Genomic DNA, 16,858 nt, shown 5'->3' with positions numbered 1-16,858 from the left:
GCTCAAAATGGTTAGGGTTAGGGCAATACGCCACGGCCAGTTTTATTTAGTCTAGTTTGGAGGTTAGGTTTAGGCAAGGGTCCATAGTGGTTACAGTTAGGGCAAAAGTCTAAGGTTAGGTTTAGGGGGAGAGGCTGTGTGACCTAGGTTTAGCCAATAGTAGAGTAGGTTTTATGTTTAGGCTCGGGTAGAAAATGGTTAGGATTAGGGCAACATCGTCTCCTTTGGCGAAGGATGATCCTTCGCCGGACCTCAATGTTTACACACTTTGAGGAAATGTCCCAATTCTGAGCGAGAGAGAGAGACGTCACCTTTGCAAGACATAAATATTCCTTTGATCTATGACCACTGTCACTGCAGGAGTGGAGTTGTTTGTTTACGGCTCAGCATCAAAGGATTCATGGTCCATGTATGTCCGCGTTACAGAACATCATGTTTCACTTTCAAGGCTAGCAGGCTAGCCACTACTCTATGTCGGGAGGGACCCAAACCACGAGTTCGCTTTTAACGCGACATCGCTGGGCGCCTGGTGGTTAGTGAGTGTCTCCTAATGGCCAGTGTCGGTGTGTTGTTAGCGTGAACCGGATACCGCTCACTTTGAAACAAGGGTCAAAGCTAAATGCTGAACACGTTGTGTGGCCACTCGTCTTTGTCAGACAGCGGGTGAACCGTTAGCAAGTGGGTCGCTCGGTCAGGAAATGCTGTCTGGGCCCTTTCAGCCCCGCTGATCTCCCCCCCAGGATGTCGTGCCACAACCAGCAAATTAACAGTGTCAGCAGTGGCCAGGACCACCCAGTGAAGCAGGTGCGGTTCCCCCCGGTGCTGGGCAGCTCTGAGCCCAGCGATGCCACCACACAACCCAGTCAGGAAAACCTGGGACCGCAGCTCAAACTGTTCCCTCTCAACGACCAGATCCGAGAACTACAGACCATCATCAGAGACAAGACAACCAGCCGAGGAGATTTCATTTTTTGTGCCGACCGTCTGATCAGACTCGTAGTTGAAGAGGGCTTGAATCAGCTCCCCTACTCAGAGTGTACTGTGACTACACCAACAGGGTACAAGTATGAAGGTGTCAATTTTGAAAGAGGCAACTGTGGAGTCAGCATAATGAGGAGTGGCGAGGCCATGGAACAGGGTCTCCGGGACTGCTGCCGCTCCATCCGCATCGGCAAGATCCTCATCCAGAGCGATGAAGAGACACAGAAAGCCAAGGTCTACTATGCCAAGTTCCCCCCAGATGTGTACAGAAGAAAGGTGCTGCTCATGTATCCCATCCTCAGTACAGGGAACACAGTGATTGAAGCAGTGAAGGTGTTGATAGAGCACGGAGTTCAGCCCAGACACATTATCCTCCTCAGCCTCTTCTCCACACCTCATGGAGCCAAATCTATAATCCAGGAGTTCCCAGACATCACCATTCTGACCACAGAGGTTCATCAAGTGGCTCCAACACATTTTGGACAGAGGTACTTTGGCACCGACTAAACTGAGGAAGAGCTGAGGAACATGATGTGCGACCTGTTTTGACTAGAAAAGCTATATAATTTTGAGCATGTTAAAGCCCTCAAAAAGCCAATTCATTTGCCTTAAAAATAACAATAATAATATCCTTACAATTTCAATAGGGCCTCACCCTGTCTCACTCTGTTCGGTGCCCGGGTCCTAAAAGCCATGTAAGTCTAGGTCAGGGGTGCCCACACTTTATAGGCTAGAGCTACAAAAATGTACTGGAATAAGAACAAATGAAGGTGACGCTGCATTGTTTCAATATTCAAAGATTTATTGATAAACTAACAGGTAACATGGAGCTATAGATGGTTGTAACTTTTACTTAAATAACTATGTACAGTAGGCTCTCTCTCAAAGTTCTCAATCAATTAACAGATTTATTAATAAACTTAAATGTAACATGGAGCTATAGTTGGTTGTAACTTTTACTTAAATAACTATGTACAGGAGGCTCTCTCTCAAAGTTCTTTGCTTTTAGCTGTAAAATAGTTTGTAGTTCCAGGCCTAGTGTAGAAAACGCAGGTGTGATCTCTCTGTCCCTCTCTCAGACTGTCCATTCACTTCCCTGCATGTACAAAGCACAAGAAGCAATCGAGTTAAGAAACCAAACTAACAAGTACAGCTGTACATAGTCCTGACCACACATACACATCAGAAGCTACAGCAAAATAGAATACATTTCAATAGATTTAGAATAGCACAGCAGCAGCACAGGCACCCATACACCAGCAGAGCTATCCGTGGTCCTGAGCACATAGCAGAAGCCACAACACATTTAGCTTACATTTCAACATATTTACAGTAGGGTACCTACCTTATTCTGATGATTTGCACTGAATGGAGCCAGCCAGGGATGCATAGTCCGTACAGTAGCTGCTGATAGCCAGCCTCAAGCACACTTCCAAATGATCATCAGTCAAGGTGGAACGGTATTTGGACTTAATAATCTTCATGTGTGAAAAAGCTAAATAGGTGGAGCCGAATAATGCAGTCAAAGAGGTAGCACATTTCCTCATGTTAGGGTACTTTTCCTCCGTGAGTAGGTTCCAGAATTGTCCATGAGCCCTGGACTTAAGCTGAATTTCAGCTTGTAGTGTCAAAATTTCATCCTCCACTCCAGATGAGTTCAGGTCAAACAGTGTTGCAATTTCTGATGCGAGTGAATCAACCTCAGCATCTTCTCGAAAAGGGAAGCACATGAATCTAGCGACTGGCTCCAGTAAAACAAAGTCTTGAAAGCGTCTGTCAAACTCTGACAGACAGTCATCAATCTGCTCTATGTAGCGTGCACTTTCAAGTTGCACATTCGCCTTGCCTTGCATCTCCAGCTCTGATGCGAGGTTCTTGAAGTTTGCCAAATCATGGCGCTGCATCTTTGAGGACAGATGTCGCATTTTCCGTTTGAAAGCATTAACGGAGCTGATCATATTGATAATGGTTTTGTCTTTTCCTTGCAGCTCTACATTAAGGTCATTCAACATGTTGGTCAGATCAGTTAAAAATGCTAAGTCTAGCAGCCACTGATGGTCATTCAGTTTGTTATATTCTGCATGTTTAGCTTCACGGGAAAACTCTTTAATCTCCGGACAGAGGTCTCGAAATCTTTGCAGGAATTTCCCTCGACTAAGCCATCTCACGTCAGTGTGTAGCAATAACTCTGAGTACTCACAGTCAGCCTTCTCAAGATGCGCACGGAATAGCCTTCTTTGAAGAGATCTGGCACGAATAGAACAGGCGATCTTCATTGCCACATCCATTATCTCCTTCATGTTGAGCATTTTTGCGCATAACGCTTGCTGGTGTATTATGCAATGGTAATTGAGGAAGTTCGGGAAATCATCGTCCTCCCTGCACTTGGCAATAAATCCCTTTGAGCAGCCAAGAAAACTTGGACAACTACCAAACAACATTTTAAACCACGACAACCATGCCCAAAATATGTTTCAGGGTTCCTATGGTCATGAAAAACCTGGAAAAGTACATTTATATTTCTTTGGATGTTAAAACAAAACATGTAAATGAGGATTTGTCTGCACGACATCTGTTTAAATGTTCATCCAACCGCGGTAATTCCAGCTCCACTTGCGTATCTTAAAGTTGCTGCAGTTAAAAAGCTCTTGGGTCTTCTTCAGATCTTATTAGGCAAGTGAAAAAGCAAAATATTTCTATCTGAGCTGTGAGGTCCTTCCACTACAACGTTCAGAGCAAGAGTGACTGAGGAGACTGAGAGCTCCTCTATTTATAGGCTGCCTCTCACAGACTCCTCCCCCTTGTCTATTCCACTGTGATCCTTTTATTCTATAACTGTGTATAAAAAGAAACTTATTTATATATATTCTCATTCATGATACCGTGTATCTATGAATGTATTATATTTTATTGGACGTAGTGATATATTTATTATATATATTCTATTTAAAATAAAATTGTGACTTTAAACAAATTTCGTATCGATGAACTGTGATTGCTTTAACTCACATTTCAAATTACATGTTACTAATTCGAGTTGTCTACATCCATATATTGTTTTTGTAATAAATCATGTTATTACCCCTTCGTGACGTCTACGAATTGTCTTTTTCAATAATCTTTGTGATTTTTGAGTTTCTTTCTTGTTCTTGTCCTGTTCTTGTGAGTAAATCAATATATATATGAGTGTATTTATTATTTTTGATTAGTGTAATTTGGAGAATATGTTGTACAGAATATCTGGACTTAGATAGACACTGTTTTTCAATAAATCCCTTTGAGCAGCCAACCATCGCGGGAGCTCCGTCCGTGGTGATGGACACCAATTTAAACACTGGGAGCTGGGTTTTCTCTGTAAAGTTTTTGAAAGACTGAAAAATGTCCTCTCCTCGCGTGTGTTCCTTCAAGGGCAGTAATGTTAGCAGCTCCTCTTTTGCAGTCATATCGGGAAACACCATCCGAATAAAAATGCACAACTGGGCTGTGTCACTCACGTCTGTAGATTCGTCAAATTGCAGTGAGAAACACTCGCAGTCCGCGATATCCTTCCGAAGTTGCTAGGTTAAATCCTATGCTATGGCTTCACTACGCCGTGTTATTGTACTTCTTGATAGCTGGAGAGCTTTGATGGAAGATAATATTTCTGATTTGTTTTTAAAGTCTCTGAACAACGAGTCAGCTGCTTCAACGAATGCCTCTTTTACCATCTCTCCATCTTGGTAGGACTTTTTGTGCTTAATGATGCAGTGACTCACCCGGAATGATGCTTCGGTGGCTGCCTTTGCTTTTGTCGTCAGCTGTGAGAAACATGACTGCTGTCCGGACAACTGGGATTTGAATTCCATTGTGCCACGCCCATTTCCATATACTCCAGAATACGCAAATTTCTACCAATTTCAAGTTTGGAACATTTATGAGCATGTTAAAGCCCTCAAAAAGCCAATTCATTTGGCTAACAATTATAAGAATAAGAATAATCCTTACAATTTCAATAGGGCCTCGGTGCTTGGGCCCTAATAATAATAATTGTTTTAATATCTATTGATAAATGTGTGTGTGTGTCAGTGTTAATTTCGTTGACGATAATGATAACGAAAAATATTCGTTAACGCCCCTTTTCCCATGACTAAGACGAGACGAAGACGTAACGAAATGGATCTTTGAAAATAAAAACTATGACGAAATCTATTTTAATTTTCGTTAACGAGACGAGTCGAAACGAAAATGTTGGCGGTTGACTAAGTCACAACAATTTTTAAAAACATAATCGTATCAGGCCGTCATTTAGCACGTCACTGGAGATAAAATCTGCGTGTTTGCCGATTTGTAAAAATCCATATTTATCACAAAGTTGCACAGGGTTTGACCTTGTGCACTGATTCTGTTTGTGCTTGTGTTGAGGTGGAGGATGTGCGCCGCCGGGAATTGTGGGAGAAGAACCTGATGCTCATTACCACGCACAACCTGGAGTTCTGGATTCTGCTTCAGACCTACGGTCTAGCTACACTCAAAAAAATGATATCGGCTGAACTTGGGCATGTGTGTGATTAGTTAACTACAATTATGTTTACATTAAATGAATTAATCGGTTTTATGTTAATTCAATGATTTGTTCTTGTTTGATGTACAAGACTCAAACAAATTTCTGATGAATATAATTCATTCATGTCAACCTAATGAGAATGAGGTCCTTCAAAACAATGAATCCGAAATTAGTTCAGCTATTGCGCATGCGCTGCACCCACAGGATACAGAAAAATTCGAATAGGCGGAAGTGGAACGTTACATGGATGTTAACCGACTGACCAGCCCCAGCAACTCTCACCTGCTCGTTTGGCATCATTGATATTAAGGTGAGTAAATCAGATATATTAATTTATTTAATTAAACAGGGTGAGTAATACATAGTAGTTAATCGACATGTGTGAGACATATCTCAGTTAGTCCCTCGTGTTCCTCACCGTTAGCGCTAGCTTAACTTTGCTATGGCTAGGTTTTATTTAACTGCATGTGTGTGTTTCTGTGATCAACACGAGCGAGTCCGGGGGATGCCAGGATGTAGTCACGGTAAACGGTTTTGTTTTGAGTGGTGAAGTTACTTTAAGTCATTAGTCAGTGTCCAGAGAAGCTGAAGTTATAGCTCAACACTTATCAGCGGAGCCGTGTCCAGGACAAAAGTACCATCAAGGTCATATTTAATTCCATTACATCTGTCCAGCATGATGGCTCTATGCCCTCTCCCTATCCAGCTGCTGCTGCCACCATTCGATCTCCAGATGACTCCTCGTCCCTTTCTCCTGGTAGCTCACATGATTCAGAAATACTGTCTTCACCGGAGTCCACTTCTTCAAGATCCTCTGGATGGCCCATTATCTTCACTGTTCCCCGGCTGAGCTGCAGCTGGAAAGGGCCAACACTGCTTTTAAAGAAACTGGAACTTTGTTAAGTCCTGATAACCAACTTAAATCAGCCTTCTTGATGGCTTGACTGAAACTATTGTCAGGTACAAAGTGTACCTCTCCGACCGTGAGTTTGAGGAGGTAGCCGAAGCTCTTGTATCAGCACATCCATGTTTGAAAGAGCCAGGCTCAGTCACTGGCTTTGGCGGCTGGAAGACAAGCTTAAAATATAAAGTCACAGTAAATGCCCTAACACACAAACTTGATGGCAAATGCAGTCCTGCCTATGGTGTGAAGAGGCCAAAGTGAATCACTGCCCTGCCTACCCGTCGGGTGAAACAGCCGAGACACAAGAAGGACTAAGAGTGGCCCTCCTCTCAGAAGTGAAGAAAAGAAACAATGAGGAGAATGTGGTGAAAATGATGGACAAGACCTTCGCTTACAGGAGGCAAGAGGTAGTTCGGGAGGCACCAATGAAAGCTGATTTCAAAACGAGGTGGCCGGCTCTCTTCCATGTGCATGAGGTAAGTAAATGACTGTGTGAAGGAACATCCCCTTTTACTTTTTACAGTTTGAGCTATATAGACACACCTATTGTCAGACTCTGAGGTAATTCATAAACTGGCAAGGATTCATTGGCTCTGACAGTGGAATTTGTATGGAGAAAACTAATATTGATAAACACGTGTTTTCAGTCTGACCTGCTAAATCAAACATGTACCACTGAAATCAGAATAGCCAGTCTAAAAAGTTTTTTTTGTTTTTTTGTAAATTTGTAGGTGTGTGTGGAATTCAAGAGGATCACAACCATCCATTTAGAGTCAAAGTTCTTCTCTGAGCTCGATGCTCACTCTGCAGACCTAATCAAGGTGTTTGCCAGGAAAGGCGGAGTTCAAGGGAGACGGATCAGAAGCATCATGCTACCCATGACTGAGGTATGATAATGGAAAAGTGACTCATGTTATATACTCATATTTATAATAATGACTGCATACACATCTACTCTAGCTTCTAAAGGCTTTTCATGTTGTGATGACCTGTGAATCTTGCATCAGGTGTTTGAAAACTACTCTGCTGGTTGGTCAAAATGGTTTTCCTAATGTGTTTTTTCTTTTTTCTCATATTCTCTCTAATCTGAATACTTAGACTGACAGCATTGATGTCAAAAGATAATGCATACTGAAAAGTCTTTGCGTCTACTTGAATGAAGATCCAGAGATGCTGGTGAAAGAGTACCTGGTATGTTGATTTAACTTCATCTTCACTGGGGATGATCATGGTTAATATTCCTTTGAATTCACATTGCCCTTAAAACTTTCAAAATATCAGCTCCAAAAACATTTGGAATGTAACATGATTATTTAAAGATAGTTGGTCATAGCTGTTTTACATTAATAGTGTAAAAAATGGAATATAATGCACATAAATGAAACATTATTTCTCTTATTTAATTAATTTTGTTATTAATTGCAGAGCAATGATGAAAGCAGTCTGGCGGCTATGGCAGAGACGGTCTTTGGAGTCTTTGTCATTGGACACCACGGTGCAGGGCCCAGTGAGAACCCAGAGGATGTCGTAATTCTTCTGGAAGGTGTAACGGTGTTGCATGAGTTAAGGTATGTGCCTTGTGCAGTGGCAATGTTGCTTGCGCTTGTGTATGCTCTAAACCCGAGCTACCCCAGAAGCTAAAATACACCTTCGAAGCTCTGCAGAAGGTCATTATGAATCTAGACGGAAATAAACTTTCCGCAAGCGCTCAAAACAATGCTTTCCCGTTAATAACGACACAAGATACATGATTGAATTTTTTTTCTTTGACAATGTTTAAGGTTGCCCACTGTTGGCTTTTATGTCAAACTGTGAAATGTTTTGTTATTTTACCAAGGTAAAGTTGTACTTGTTCACTGTTAACATTCCAAATGTGTGTGTAAATATGTTGTACTGATGTTGAAGTGGAATGTGAAATGTTTCAAGGGAAATGTGAGTCTAATGCTGGCCTCACACTGCAAGGTTCTCGTCAAATTTATGCCCTGGCCCCTCCCAACAATCAACAGAAAAATCTGGTCTGCGACATTGTCAGTCCTGATTGAGTGGGGTACAGCTCGATTTATTTTATATATATATATATATATATATATATATAATAACCCACTCTCTGACAATAGCATTAGCACATGTTTTATGTACTTTATGAATATTTATTATGACTCTATTGTATTAACTTTAGTGTTGAAGTTTGGTTGTGATGCATCCAGACACTTTCAGATCTCACAGACGGCAGGAAACTGAGGGGGGGGGGGGGGGGGGGGAGTTCAGACAGCAGCAAAACTTTGAGAATGAGTCACAGATGAGAGGAACTCTGAAAAACTGCAATAACTTATATATATATGTGTGTAAGTATAAGTAAAAAGATAGGAAACACTATTTAAATTGATTGAATTTAAATCTTAAATCCTGCTGAGTTGAACCTTACACTTGTCATTGACTTTGTTTTAACTTACACACACAACAGTAAAAGTTAAAACTTCACAAAATAATTAAAAAGGTTTTTTTTAATGAATTCTTCATGATCAGGCTTCAGATAGAAAATGTTCATTTTCTCCAGATGTGATCGTGTCTGTGCAGAAAACTCAGGAAAGACGACTTTTGTTTGTGTGGAAACTGTTCTCACAGCAGCTGCAGATGTTTGTGCTGAGTCACTCTGAAAGTTGTTTCTCCAGAATCAGCTGTTTGTAGGTTTCGATAGAAATATAAACTAGTTCCTTACTCCTGCTCTGTCATCCTCCAGATGAGAGAGCGACACTGACAATAAACCACCCGATCGAAAAAAAACGTACAGTGAAGTTAATGTGAACATTTAATAAATGGTTTATACTTTTAAAATGCAATGAAGCAAACATCAGAAGTATTTACAGCCGAAGTCCTAACCAATCTCAGTCTTCATTGTAACTCTGCTCAGTTAATGTTAATGTTCTGAAACAGGCTGAAGTCCTCACCAGGAGAAACGTCACGACTCGTGCAGCACCAGGCACAAACCACTTCCTGCTAACTGTAAACCATATTTCATACAGATCATCAGACTGTGACATTTAAATCAAGAGATTCAGTTCAAATCATCTGAAAGTGAAGCTTTGCTCGATCAGGTCTTGGTGCTGGAAGCAGGAAACGTGAATCAGCTCAACACACAAGTTAATAGAAAAACAAGATGTTTTCTGCTTTCAGTTCAGTTCAGCTTAACTCAGCAGAAAGGAAACTGGAAACAAAGTGAGAGGGAGAGCTGATGAATAACAGATGGCAGGAAACTGAGGGAGGGAAAGAAAAAGTTCAGACTGCAGCAAAACTTTGTTTTTGAAGTTGAGAGAGTCACAGATGAGAGGAACTCTGAAAAACTGCAATAACTTATACATGTGTAAGTATATACATAGGAAACACTTTTTTCCAATTTAATTATATTTGAATTTAAATACTTGTCATTGACTTTGTTTTAACTTTACACACGACAGTAAAAGTTGAAACTTCACAAAACAATTAAAAAGTTATTTTAGATGAATTCTTCGTGCTCCAGATGTGATCGTGTCTGTGCAGAAAATTCAAGAAAAGACAACTTCAGTAATTCCTCCAGACTTTTGTTTGTGTGGAAACTGTTCTCGCAGCAGCTGCAGATGTTTGTGCTGAGTCACTCTGAAAGTAGTTTCTCCAGAATCAGCTGTTTGAAGGTTTCGATAGAAATATACGAGCAACACTAACAATAAACCACCCGACAGAAACACACGTACTGTAAAGTTAATGTGAACATTTAATAAATGGTTTATACTTTTTAAAATGCAATGAAGCAAACATCAGAAGCTTTTACAGCCGGTGTCAAAACAAAGCTCAGTGTTCATTTTTCAGTTTGAATCTGAGCCAACACCCGTCTGTAAGTATAGTGTGGCTGCAGGTAGTGTGTAGTAGGTGTACTAGGTATTGGTGTTGAGTGTGTAACATGAGTGGAAGATCACACACCTGAGAGAATACAACGGCCTGGTCAGTGGATTCTTTCCTCACGTTTGTGAAATGCAGAATGAAAAGGTTTCAAAGACTGAGAAAGGTGGAGGTGAAGATGGGAAAAGACTTAAAAGTAGAGGAATCATGTAATCGTGTGCGTCCTGCATATTGTCTCTGAATTGTTCTTAAGTTTAAAAATAAATCCTCTCTTGTTCTCTCCCCAAAAATGTTTTTATCTCACTGGATTATTCCAGGAGCCGAGCAAAGTTTCAAACCATCTTTTGTCAGCGTGACATAAGGCGTGACCTTTCGACCTCTGGTAGCTCTGATGGTTTTAATACAGAGATTCAAACCTGCTGTTGCACAATATCTGAGTCTGATGAAAACATGACCTGTGTTCACGCAGACGTCAGAGGAAGTGGCCGAGAAGATGACCGACTACCGCAAGAAGGGCATGGTGACCGCGGTGAAGAACCAGGTGAGACGGACAAACACCATCTTATCTATGATTTGATGTTAAAAGGCCAAAATAACAATGTATAAACAGACAATGTGAAAAAAATGAGAGAGTGAAATGAGTTTATCCAATGAAACTACTGAGAAATACAATTTTCAGAACATTAACCAGATATTTATAACAAGCAGGGAAGTGAAAGCTGCAGGAGTAAGAAATATGACAGAAAACAAAGTAAGTTTTAAAGAAACCAGATCATGTGACGAAGGCGTTTTCGACTCTCGTCACCTCAGCAGCTCCAAGACAAATCACTGTGTTATGTGAGGAATCGAAAGTGAAACAGCCGCTGGTCAATAGAGGAAGTTTTGATTCCTGAAACTGAAGTTATTTACAGATTGAATTTCCTGTTGAGTTTGAGCATGTGATGATGTTTTTTATGGGGTTAGGGGAAAAGTTCCCACAACGTACACACCGTTGTGAGACATTTTAAGTTTCTTCGCAATTTCTCGCATGTTACAGCCTTCCTTATCAAGAACAAGAATAGACTGGTGAGTTTCACATGAAAGTTTTCTTTTTCTGGCCATTTCGAGAGTATAATCGAACCCACAAATGTGATGCTCCAGATACTCAACCAGCTCAAAGGAAGTTTTATAGCTTCTCTCACCAGCTCAACAGTTTTCAGATGTGCTAACATAATTGCACAAGGGTTGTCAAGGGTTTTCTAATCATCCATTAGTCTTCTAAGGCGATGAGCAAACACAATGTACCATTAGAACACTGGAGTGATAGTTGCTGGAAATGAGCCTCTATACACCTATGTGGATATTTCATTAAAAAACAGACTTTTCCACCTAGAATAGTCATTTACCACATTAAAAAATGTATAGAGTGTATTTCTGATTAATTTAATTTTATCTTCATCGGATAAAAAACAGTGCTTTTCTCTGAAAAATAAGGAACTTTCTAAGTGACCCCAAACTTTTCAACAGTAGTATTGACAATACACCACTGATCACACACATACACACACTTTAACGTGTAGTCAGATACACATAGCGTAAACACACAAACATAACACATAGTTCTTCTCCTGCTTCTCAACCTCAGAATGGTTCATACTCCTTAAAAAGGGAGTCTGGCATAGCGGACAGATAACAGGTTTTCAAACCTCTGGCTTCATGAATCACTTCATTATATTAGTTCTGAGACTCCCTCACACACACACAGCGGACAGATTAGACTAGAGGTTTTCATGCCTTTCTCACAGTTTTCTATGACCTCACTTGACTTCACACACACATAAAATAAGCGCACACGCGAGGCAATATGCTCATGAACTCTAGTAACCGACACCGCTTGCACGTCATCACTCAACGCCAGGAGGACGACCAAACGACGCCAGGAGGACGACCCGACGAGATCCGACCAATCCCAATCCAAGAAGAACCTCTGTCAAGCCCAGTTTCGATATATAAGCTTTGTACGCACTCTGACTAAACGCCATTTTTCCTGTACAGGATCAGTGGACCATGCATGATCATTTGCTAGACACCGCAGTTTCCTGACCTGTGACCTCTGAATAAACCTGCTTAATTTTAACTTGAGAACGACGCCTCCTGCCTTTGATTTCCACCCGCAACAGTAGTGTATGTGTATATTATGTTTTATTTTTGTATAAGTGGTTTAAGGTAGCATTCGAATGTGAATAAATAATAATAGTTTCAATAACAACAATAATATTTATTATAACATGGTGACTTTGATGTGTCATTTATGTGTTTATGATTACATTTCATTATTAAGCAGCATATGTATTATGTAATATAAATACTTAGTCAGAGAATTAATACAATATTCCTATTATTGATAAAGTAATAATAAAATGCTACAATAAGTGTGATGAATTAAAATAGATAGTACAACTATCAAATACAAAAATATTAATTTGTAAGTTGATAAATTTGTGAGAACCAGAGGTTTAAAGTAACGAATTACATTTACTCACGCTACTGTAATCAAGTAGTTTTTTTTGTACTTTGTAATTTTTTGAGTAGTTTTTGAAATTAATTTTACTTTTACTTAAAGGGACTCTTACCTTTGTTGCATTTTTACACTTTTTTTGGATAAGGTTAAATTGGTATTAATAAGGTAATGACACTCTAAAATGCAAGACAGACCCACCAGGAGTAAAAACAAACAATTATTTCACTCTCATAATATTTAGTGAAAACTTCAACCAATAAAATTCTTCGGACCGAAGGACCTTATTGGCCGACAGACCTGTCTGTTTGCTGCATGGACATGCAGGTTTTCCGTCTGCTTCTTGTGGCGCATTCGGGCCCGCGTCATCAAGGCATGTGAATGTAAATGTATATAACTTACCGAATCCATTGCTTTGGTAAACAGAAACTCACGTGCGTGCGCGGAGGCAGTAATTGTAAGTCTGCTTGTAAATAAAGTTTCTTCAAAAAAACACCGCGGATGGGAACGAGGGGGTGGGGCATTGGAGGAAGGCGGGATGATTTGAATGTGCTGTAATTCTCAAATGCAACAAAGGTAAGAGTCCCTTTAAGTAGATTTCGACTGAAGTACTGTACTTCGCTGCAATGGAAATTACATCCGTTACTGAGTAAAAAAAAAACATAATTCAAGGCGCAAGGCAATTCTGACTGATGTGGTAGACAGTGTTGTTGTGCATGAACGAGTTCAAAAGAACTCGTTCATTCCAACAGCGAGGCACACCTGCCAGTCGCGATCTTTTCCATATTATTCAGGAAGTGCCTTTTCAAAATAAAAGAAACCATTTAAAAATAAATGTATCAAAACTTTAATTTGTTGTGCCTTTTGTTTGCAGGGTATGAATAAATAAACAGGGAAAATTAGCAATAATAAAACAAAATAAAAAAAACAATTATTATATATATAATATATATTTAAATATATATAGTAATTGATACAAATGAAGTACAGTTGTCTTTCATTTTCACTTTACACCTTAAAACTATGAAATGAACTGAACTATGAACTAGTTCAGAATTTAAATGCTGAACTATGAATGTGAACTAGTTCATGTTTACTTGTATGAACTGAACTGTGAACTAGTTCATGAGAGGTGTGAACTTGCACAACACTGGTGGTAGATGCTGCATAGAGTGGATGATGGAGTCGCTGTCATGAGAGCTAGAGAAGGATGATATTGCGGACGACCAACAAGCAGAAGCATAGAACTTTCCACCAGTTGAGATTAAAGCAGATGAAGAAAACCTGTGGCCATATCTCAGCAAGCAGTTTGCCTTCAAACGCAAAATAGGCAACAGCTATATAATGCTCAAACTCAACAAGATGTTTGTAGACTAGTGCTCTAAAGGTGGTCCCAAAGTTTAACCAAAAGTTTAAATTTACAGTGGGACAGCGGCATTCTAACTTTTTATTTTAGCTGTCATGTTGTTCATGTCTTGACATGTCCTCCCAAAACTTCTTAAATGTTGTGTTGACATGTTAAATGTTTAATGTTTGACATGTTAAATGTCATTGCACTTAAATTTGTAAAGATTGTCCTTTATTTAAAAATAACTGTTTTTGGATTGGATTTATGACCCCTTGTCGTTTCTTGCACTGCATAGGAGCGGCCCCCATCAAGTTGTTCGAAGTAACTAAGTAACTTTTACTTAAAGTACATTTTAAATTAACTACTTTTTACTTTTACTTGAGTAGATTTTTAGATGGGTACTTTTACTTGTAAGTAAAATTTCATCAAAGTAAAGATACTTTTACTTGAGTACAATATTTCAGTATTTTTTACACCTCTGGTGAATATTAATGATAAGAGGAGGGTGTGTGTGTGTGTGTGTGTGTGATGACAGCATGTTCCTCAGAGGAGGAGGGCAGTGGGACGGGGGAGGGGGGGCATCCTGGGACGGTACAAGTGAAGGGGAGGGGGGGGTATATAAAGGTCCTCACATCACACATGAAGCCACAAAGCTCCGAGCTGTCAACCACTGTGGACATACCAGACTTTAACAAGCAGAAACTGGAGATGGAGCCAACTCAAGTTACCTATGATTACTACGACTACGAGGAGTCGGAGAACTACACCATGTGTGACTTCTCGGAGTGGACCCCCTCGTACTCCATCATCCCGGTGCTCTACATGCTCATCTTCATCCTGGGCCTCTCCGGGAACGGGGTGGTCATCTTCACCGTGTGGCGCGCGCAGGGCAAGCGGCGCGCGGCCGACGTGTACATCGGGAACCTGGCCCTGGCTGACCTGAGCTTCGTGGTCACGTTGCCCCTGTGGGCCTTGTACACCGCCATGGGCTACCACTGGCCCTTCGGCGTGGCCCTGTGTAAGATCAGCAACTACGTGGTGATGCTCAACATGTACGCCAGCGTCTTCTGCCTCACGTGCATGAGCTTCGACCGCTACCTGGCCATCGTGCACTCGCTGTCCAGCAGCCAGCTGCGGACCCGGGGTCACACCAGGGCCTGCCTCATCGGGATCTGGATGCTGTCCGGGCTCCTGGCCACCCCAAGCCTGCTGTTCCAGACCACCAAGGACGACCCCGGCAGCAACAGCATCTCCTGCTCCATGGACTTCAGCCTGGTGCTCACCACCAAGGAGGAGGAGAACCTGTGGATCGCCGGCCTCAGCATCTCCTCCTCGACACTGGGCTTCCTCCTGCCCTTCCTGGCCATGATGGTGTGCTACGGCTTCATCGGCTGCACCGTCATCCACCACTTCAACACCCTTCGCAAGGAGGACCAGCGCAAGAGGAGGCTGCTGAAGATTATCACCACGCTGGTGGTGGTGTTCGCCGCCTGCTGGACGCCCTTCCACCTGTTGAAGAGCGCGGACGCCCTGTCCTACCTGGACCTGGTCCCGGCCACCTGTGCCTTCATGCGCTTCCTGCTGCTGGCACACCCCTACGCCACCTGCCTGGCCTACTTCAACAGCTGCCTCAACCCCTTCCTCTACGCCTTCTTAGACCTGCACTTCAGGTCCCAGTGCCTGTGCCTCCTCAACCTGAAGAAGACCCTGCACGCCAGCCCGGCCAGCCCTCCAGCTCCAGTCTGTATTATCTGCATCACAGCCAGCAGTGTAGAGAGTGTGTTTTTGTGTGTGTGTGTGTGTGTGTGTGTGTGTGTGTGTGTGTGTGTGTGTAGGAAGGATGTGCCAGTTTGTTGAGTTGTGTCGCTGGAGTAAACGCTCACACCTCTGCAGTCACGGTCTGCCCTCTAGTGGAGAAACAAACATGCTGCATCTTTCCATCCTTCTTAGTTGTAAAGTATTTGTTTGAGGTGTTCAGTTGTTTCCTGCAGTTTCCTTTTGGTTTGTATTGTTCAGTGATATAGAAACAAACCTGGATTCTACAGACACAGTTCTCACATGTATATTCTCTATTGACGCTGCTCGCCCCCCTCTCACTTCTCTCTCCTTCCTTCTCTGCCACAGCTGGAGTTACACCTGGGGCAACAAGGGCTACATCCTGATGGCGCGTAACCATGACAACCTCTGCGACATCGCCAACCTCACCAGCTACCCCATCATGTGAGGGGGCGGAGCTCAGTGGAGGACGTAGGGGGACGAAGGGGCTTTGATTGGACCACGTGAAGACAGCTCCTCCCCAGATCTTAGTTACTAACTAAATTAAATTCTAACAACAAACGTGTTTTTCTAAATTTGAATCGGACTTTTCCTGAGTGAATCTCCTCTGGAATCAAACAGGAGTTAAATGTTTTGGACTCTTGGATTTCAGGCGTCTGTAGAAATGAGGACGTTTGGTTATCTTCAGTTATTTGAGGCACTTTAAAGCCCTGAGGTCTTTTTCAGGTTTTATCTCCAGAGAACAAACCGAGTTCCACAGTGTTTGTCTGTGACTGTTCAGATTCTTTCAGTTTAATCAGTTTGTGAGGAGGAGACATTGCGATGGAGGCTCTTCCTCTTCTCAACTTTCAAATCACTTTTATTGTTGTTTTTCTGTATAGCACTTTTTTTTCGATGATTAATCTGGAAACTGATGTTTTCTATGAACTTGAATAA

At 41.6% G+C, this 16,858-nt stretch overlaps 2 protein-coding genes across 2 annotated transcripts; both read left to right on the top strand.

Annotated features, from left to right (window-relative positions):
• The first annotated feature begins 741 nt into the window (after positions 1-741).
• On the top strand, positions 742-1,494 carry LOC133014405 (uracil phosphoribosyltransferase homolog). Its single transcript, XM_061081637.1, has one exon. It carries the CDS (start codon positions 742-744, stop codon positions 1,486-1,488), a length of 747 nt encoding a protein of 248 aa, XP_060937620.1. The 3' UTR covers positions 1,489-1,494.
• Positions 1,495-14,854: 13,360 nt separating this feature from the next.
• On the top strand, positions 14,855-16,335 carry LOC133014686 (apelin receptor B-like). Its single transcript, XM_061081952.1, has 2 exons — positions 14,855-15,886; positions 16,271-16,335. The coding sequence occupies exons 1-2, from the start codon at positions 14,855-14,857 to the stop codon at positions 16,316-16,318; spliced, it is 1,080 nt and encodes a 359-aa protein (XP_060937935.1). The 3' UTR covers positions 16,319-16,335.
• Positions 16,336-16,858: the final 523 nt, after the last annotated feature.

This window comes from Limanda limanda, chromosome 11 (genome assembly GCF_963576545.1).
Source record: "Limanda limanda chromosome 11, fLimLim1.1, whole genome shotgun sequence".
Classification (NCBI taxonomy): Eukaryota; Metazoa; Chordata; class Actinopteri; order Pleuronectiformes; family Pleuronectidae; genus Limanda; species Limanda limanda.
This window is presented reverse-complemented; position numbering and strand designations above follow the sequence as displayed.